At 52.2% G+C, this 7163-nt stretch overlaps 1 protein-coding gene across 2 annotated transcripts in view; it reads right to left on the bottom strand.

Moving 5' to 3' along the window:
• Positions 1 to 845: 845 nt before the first annotated feature.
• Positions 846 to 7163, bottom strand: part of BMP7 (bone morphogenetic protein 7) — a 90515-nt gene continuing 84197 nt past the window's right edge. The window contains exon 7 of one of the 2 annotated variants that reach the window (XM_060122498.1): positions 846 to 1215. In XM_060122498.1, coding sequence (XP_059978481.1) covers positions 1099 to 1215 — 117 coding nt within the window. In that variant the 3' untranslated portion in view covers positions 846 to 1098. Of the gene's footprint in view, positions 1216 to 3386; positions 4015 to 7163 lie in introns of those variants that run through there. The other variant, XM_060122497.1, reaches the window with a different exon arrangement.

Below are 7163 nucleotides of genomic sequence, written 5' to 3'. Positions count from 1 at the left end.
TACATTTCTAGTTTTTTAAATCACTAGTTTGTACTTTGTGAGGGCAGCCTCAGGAAATTAATACACTCAGCTTCTCCAAAAGATCTGGACAGAGGGAAGGACCCACATTGAGAATTTTCTAAGCAGATGGCCCCAGTGACCACTGCTGACCCTCCCAGGCTCCCAGCAAGGTCCACACACTACCGTCACCAGGCAGTGAAGCAGAAATCAGAGGTGAGGCAAGCTATATGTACAGCAGGCAGGGCTGGCGGGCCCAGCCAGGGGGGAAGCTAGAAGTGCGGCAACATGCTCACAGAGGAAGGTCCTAGAGCTGCTTGGAAGCAGGAGGGAGACCGAAAGCCTGAGCCTGTGGTCCAGGAACTTGGCACGGATTCAGGGATGGACGTAAGGAATTGGGGAAGGTCATTTGGAGAGGCAGGGCTGGGGGCCGGGAATCCCCACATTTCGTGAGCAGACCCAGGAGACTCTAACTCAGGTGAGCATGGCATCGAGGCCAGGCTTTGGGTCCCAATTCCAGTCCCAGCAATTATTAGCCGGTGACGTTGAGTAAATTCCTTCACTTCTTCAGGCCCTCTCAGCACGGCCAGCAATGATGTCAGGCCAAGTGGTGGGAACCACGGTCCCTGACAGAGGTGCTCCGTAAGTGGATCAGGGAGGAGAGGCACCCACGCAAAATGCTCCAAGGTAACAACGAGCAAGAGAGGTGGAACCAGGCGAGGGCAAGGTGAAGGCCAAAGATGAGGCCGCCTGCGGTGCTACAGCCACAGACACGCCTGCCTACAGGGGGCCGGCTGCGAAGGGGAAAGTGAGCCAGAAATGAACAAAAGGCTTCTCCTCTTCTCCCAAAGTGCGTGGCTCTTCCAGTCCAGGCTTTACTTTCCTACTCTTAATAGAGACGTGGGTACAAATCAATAAATACCTACAATTTTTAAAACAGCAACTGACATTCGCACCTTCATGAGACAGACAACAGGGAGCAGTGGAGACTGTGGCAACAACTGCTCTTTGGCTCCAGCCGGGCGCTGCCACGCAGGAACGGGGCCCAGGGTGGCCAGATCTGCAGACTGCTCAAGGGAAGGCAGAATCTGAGGTTTTTTTTCACCCCAATCTTCTGAGTTTCAAAAATGTGTTGGCAACGAATTCAACCATGCAGGAGGAATAAGATACGTCTGCAGGCTGCATCTGGCCCTCTGGTTTGCAGCTCTGGTCTTCAGCCTGGAAACAGAACAAAAGCTAGATCACGCATCAGGACAGTGACAGGAGGGTTTGGAAATCACAGGGGCTGGAACTTGTTAGGAGCGGCTGCTTCATTTGAGACAACAGGGCAAGAGCAAGCAGCCGGCCAGGGAATGGGCCCAGATTCTAACCACCATCAGGTGACCTCAGCGTGCACTTCAAAGCGGAAAGGGACCCAAGACGCTGCTCCGCGCTGCACGGCTGCATGCTCCTGCATGCACAGCGGGCCCCTGGCTCCCTTCACCAGGCCCGCTGTGGGCCACCTATGGCTCAAGCCGGGAGCCAGCAGCAGCCCCCGAGCCGCCGAAATAATTGCGCTGGACAGTGCTGGCTCCGGGGTCCGTGCTGCTTTAAAGTTTTGGGTGTACACTCCCCCTACCCCCACGACTATTTCTTTTTCTTTCTTGTGCCTCTATTTTATTGGGATGACTAAATCTTTCAACTATGTTAGCAGTAAACACAGCTAATTTACCCCCTGCCTCTTTGAAACAGCTGCTGACAGCTGCACTGTAATTCAATCAAGGATCTTTGTAGTCGAGCCTACCAAATTCACATTTGTTGTTTGGTTCCATCTCTCCTGCCCGGAGCCCCGCACAGCTGCATCAAATATTGACGAGCGTCCCTCTCTCCCCAGGGCCTGAATGATAAACAGCGTGTTAATGGTGGAGGCCAAGGCAAAGAGTTCTCAGCGCTCCAAGAGAACTCCGATATCCAGGCGCTGAGAGAAAAAACAACACAGACATACACAGGCCCGAAACCAGAACCCTTTTTATTTTGTCTATTTATACAGCATTTTCTCTGAGGACTGCTCTATGCAACGGCTGAAGGTACATCGGGCTGACCATTAATAAATAGTCTTAAATAAGAAAATAAACAGGTTGGAGGGAAGCAGTAAGCTCATCGTCCTGAACAAGGGATTGGAGAGGGTCTAAAATGAGCTTCAGACGGACATAAATAATTTCTTTGTTTAGTAACAACTATTTACATGCTTCAGTGTACAAATGATGCGAGCCAGATGTCGGCTGGGGTATACGTGGTGACAAAACTTGCACCAAGAGGGAATCACAGCAAAACCCCCAGATCTGTCAACAGACAAAACAAAATGTAACAAAAACACCGACTCTTCCCCATTGACCAGGCAGAGTGAAGGCTGCAGCCCAAGCTACTGAAGAAGAAAACATAAAAGAAAATGAAAACAGCGTCCCTGTGTTTCCAGGAACCAACTCAATCAACATGGAGAAGCAGTTTCCCACTAGACCAGATCCCAGGGGCCACAGGCCTCACCGGGATAACCCTGTTCTCTGTTCACAGAGAGCCTGGTCGTCTCCAAGGCTGCACTGCAGCTGGAGGCTGGGTGCACGCCATTTAGGGGACCCACCGGCTAAGGCAAGGGGGGCTCACGCCAAGAGCCACGTCAGAAATGGCACCTTCGAGTCAGGACACTCTCACGACAGCTTCTGGAGGCTTCTGTTTGAGATTCACATCTGCACGCCCTGCATCCAGCAGACCTCCCACTGTGTCACCTTTCCCTTACGTCAAGGGGCCGATTCTTGCGCAGAGTCCTCAAAAAGGGGTCTGCGAACGAAAAGAGGTGACCACGGAGGCCCTCATCAGAGCCCAGACTCCACGACGCTGCTATCGATGACCAACGGAGGAGCTGGCTTGGGGGACTGACGGTCCCCCTGCCCGCCCACCCCTGTTGAAGGCTAGCGTGCTTCTGAAAGTAGGGCTATGGTGGCCGGAACTCAGGATCAAGCTGCAAGTTCTGTCCTGAGCTGTCCGCCTCCATCTGCCAACCCTCCCTCACTTCCTACCACGGGAAGCGTTGGAAAACCAATTCCAGGCGTCTGCCGGTGCTTCACGTGCCTGTTTTAATTTCTGCCACCACGCACTCAGCTGAATGATGGAACCTATTTATTCTTCAAGGTCAACTTCAAGCAGAAAATTTCCCTCTCCCCTGCTGGCCAGATCTTGGCTTCTGGGTGAGTTTACGTAAACAGTGGGCCTGGGCAAGCCTCAGAATGAAACCGGAATGGCACGGAGAGAGGGCCTCCCCTCCCTCCGCCGGCCACAGCTTCTGTTTATGAAATCAGAGTAAACCAAGAAATGGGGATAAATTGTTTAGGAAAATATATCTCTACCATCCTAACCATTTTCATTCATTCGTTTTATTGTGACATTTATTACAGGGACTTCCGCGTTAGTCTCCCTCTCGCACAGAGACGAACGTGCCCACCCCTGGCCGCGGCCCCTTCCCCCCGCTGCTGGTGGCCGGGCTGAAGGGTGTCATCATTACCCCTGGGAACGAGTCGGTGCATAGCTGAGACTTCACAGCCAGCGATCGGGGCCCAGCAATTTTTCTTGATATATGTTTTCCCTGTTAGGTTTTGCCTGCAGCAGCTTGTAGGATCTTGTCTGTAGGATGCCAACGAAAAACGGATCAAAAGCCATCTGCCTCTCAGATTCCTTAACGCTCCTACAGCGCTGCAGCTGGAGAGGGGGACGGGAAGGCCTCGCGAAAGGCAGCTGGGCTGCGGGCTCCTCGCCGAGGTGGTGGGAGACGCTGGGCGGCGAGGGGCCCAGGATCTGGAGAAACGTGGCCCCGAAGCGTCTGACTTCCAGGAGGGGCTAGTGGCAACCACAGGCCCGGACAACCATGTTTCTGTATTTCTTCAGGATGACGTTGGAACTGTCATCGAAGTAGAGCACGGAAATGGCATTGAGCTGAGTCGGGGCACAGCAAGGCTTGGGCACCGTTTCCGGGTTGATGAAGTGCACCTGGAACACACACCAAAACGGTGGCAGTGGTGAGACCCGGTGAGTCACTCCTCCCTGGCCTCAGTATTCCTAAAAGGAACAGGTACTGCTTGGACAAAAGTCCCCCGCAGGTGACACTCACCGGTCACTCCCAGTTCTAAGCGCTTGATGGGTAACTAACTCAGTTCTGGGGTTATTCTTGATTCACAGATGAGAGAACCAAAGCATAGAGGGTCACCCAGCACATGGCTAGGAAGACACTTGTGGCCAGGATGTGGGGCTGTCCTGTGCACGGTAGGATGTCTGACAGCATCCCTGGGCTACACCCACTAGAATTCGGAGGCACTCCACCCCACCCCCGCACCGTGACAACTAAAAATGTCTCCAGACATTGTCAAATATCCCCTGAGAGGCAAAACTGCCCCAAGTGGAGAACCACTGGGCTAGACGAGGGTTGGCCTGCAGGCCGATCCCTGCTCCACCGCCTGTTTTTATGAATAAAGTTTTATTGGCACAGGCCACGCCCATTCATCTACACGTCATCTGCGGCTGCTTCTGCTTCTGCATTACACAGCATCTGTGGTGAAGAGGTGCGGCACAGACTTTCCGCTCTCGAGGTTGAAAATATTTACTATCTGGCCCTTTCCAGAAAAAGGTTGCCAACCTCTGGGCCAGACCTGTCCTGTCCAAGAAAACTATCACGCAAACCACATGTGTAATTTAAAACGTTCTAGTAGCTACATTTTAAAAGGTGAAAAAGAAAGAGGTGAAATTAAACAGTATATTTACTCTAATCCCAGATTTCAAAAAATTATCATTTCAACGTATACTTAGCATAAGGAATCATTAATGAGATATTTTACATTTTTTTTATACTAAGTCTTCAAAACCCAGTGTGTATTTTGTAGTTGCAAAACATCTCGATTCAGACTGGCCACGTTTCAAGTACTCACTGAAAAGCCACCACACAGAAGTGGTCACTGCATTGGATGGTGTGAGTCTAGACTATATTAGACTGTTCTGCATCTTAAGCAATAAAAATGAGAGGCAAAGAATTTGGGCAAACCCTTGGGTGCACGTCCACAAGAAAGGAGAAGGTCCAGAGGTAAGAACGAGGAAAGGAGTCAGCCAGTTGCCCAGGTTTATTGTTCCGCCTGGCTCGTGGGCGCCTACGCACCTTAACAGGTGGTGGGGCTCGGGGACAAACTAATTCAAACGTCGGCAGCGGCCATGCAAGCGCCACGGATGACCAAACTGGGCCAGGAGTCAGACCACAGGGGACGGTGAGGACCGGGGCAAACCAAAGGGAGATGGACACAAGCTGCCCAAAGCCAGTGCGATCGGATGTGCCGAGTGCTCAGGCCAGCTGTCAGTCCTGTTTTGTTTTTAGGAGAAACTTCCAGGTTTCCGACACACCACGTGGGCCAACCGGAAACCCTGTGGATGACCCTCCGCCCCCAAGCCCCAGTCTATGACCTCCCACGTAGGTCAGCGTGCTTTTTAAACTGTTTTTTATGTTTAATCTCAAACCTTACAAATCTAAACCTTCCCCCATCTCCTCCATCCTTGAATAATGTGAAAGCAAATCCCAGATGTTAGCTCACTTCCTCTGTATTTCATTAGGACTCTCTAGAAAGCAGGGATTCACCTCCTTTTCAAACATGACCTTCGTTTCAGAATAATCAAAGGATTCATTCTGATCCTAGAGCTTTCTGGTGAATTGCAGATGGAGAGAGTGTCACAGGGCGGCCGGGCTTCTGCTCCATGGGCAGGGCTCAAAGAAGGGTGGAGGTGTGCTCCTGGCGGCCTGGGAGACACCCCCGTCACTCTGGTCCTTGGAGCAGGACAGAACAGGGGGACACTGGCATGGGGGACAAGTTCAGGCCAAGGAACAGGCTGGGGTGACTCTTCACTTCCAGCCTGAAGACCTTCAGTCCTGAATAAGGCTTCAGAGTTTACTGCTGTGGGAGCGGGGGTCCTGGCAAAGCAATGCTTCAAAAAAGAGGCCTTCCCTCAAAGGGCAGAGCCTAATCCAAATAAACGGAACAGGGGAGCGAGAAGTAACACACGGGGCAGGGACAGGGAAGAGGGAGGCAGGTTACTAAGCAAAAGAAGCACAGAGCTCTGCAACAGACAGACCCGTGGTACAGAGAAGACGGGCCTGGGTAGTGAGCTCTCTATCACTAGAAGCATTCAAGCCAGAGAGGATGACCAGTTGTCAGGGAAGGCCCAGATCATGTTCACAGCAAGGAGGAAGATAAACAACGTCTCTGAGCCTCAGGTTCTAAGCTAAAGAACAAAGTCTCTAACTCGTATCACTCTTGTTGTTGGTAAAGTAGTAAAAATAACATCTGTTGAGCGTCCTCTGTGCTGGATACCCTGTTAAGAGCTTTAATTGCATCATCACACTGAATCCTCCAATGACCCCGTGAAAGTTCAAAGAGCCCCATGGCTGCCCCCCATCCCTCTACCCTATTGTCTTATTTGCCACCTTCCTGTCGTTCCCCTCTCTGTTCTCCCTGAAGTTCCCGCATTTGTTCACTTGACTGTTTCCCTGCCTGGAAAATGAGGCTCTGAGTGCAGGGACCACGTCTGTGATGTTCCCTGTATGCTGTTCCCTGCAGCGTCCCCAGCTGTCAGCGCAGGGTCTACATGTAGGAGATGCTCAATAAACACCCTTGAATGGCTGAACCACAGAGTTCAAGGCCAGGAGGCAAAGCCACGAGCTCGGGGAGGGGATGAGCCCTCAAGCCTACCCGACCTGGAGGAAGCCCAGACATTGCAGGGCCTGTGGATGTGGATGCTGACAACCAGGAACAGCGGTCGCCTGACGGAGGTAGGGCCAGGGCGCCCGCCGTTACGCACAGTGGCCTTTACCCACGATACCTTTAGGAGCCCACGAAACTGTTCTAACTGCTTCTAAAATCAGGAGAAATAAATGCACTCTAGGGTTGAAGACATACACGAAGATTATAATACATGTTATTAACTATAATTTCTAGTCTTGTTTTATGGAGGTAGGGCCCACGAAAGCAAAAGTGCCCTGGGCTCCTGAAAGCCATGACGTGGTCTTGGCCAGAGACCTGCTGTGGCCCCCGCTCGGAGGAGCACGAGGCGGGATGTGGTGGCCCTGCTCCCCCAGCTGCCCACACCCCAGCCGGCGCGCGGGC

This window comes from Lagenorhynchus albirostris, chromosome 15, assembly GCF_949774975.1.
Source record: "Lagenorhynchus albirostris chromosome 15, mLagAlb1.1, whole genome shotgun sequence".
Taxonomy (NCBI): Eukaryota; Metazoa; Chordata; class Mammalia; order Artiodactyla; family Delphinidae; genus Lagenorhynchus; species Lagenorhynchus albirostris.
This window is presented reverse-complemented; position numbering and strand designations above follow the sequence as displayed.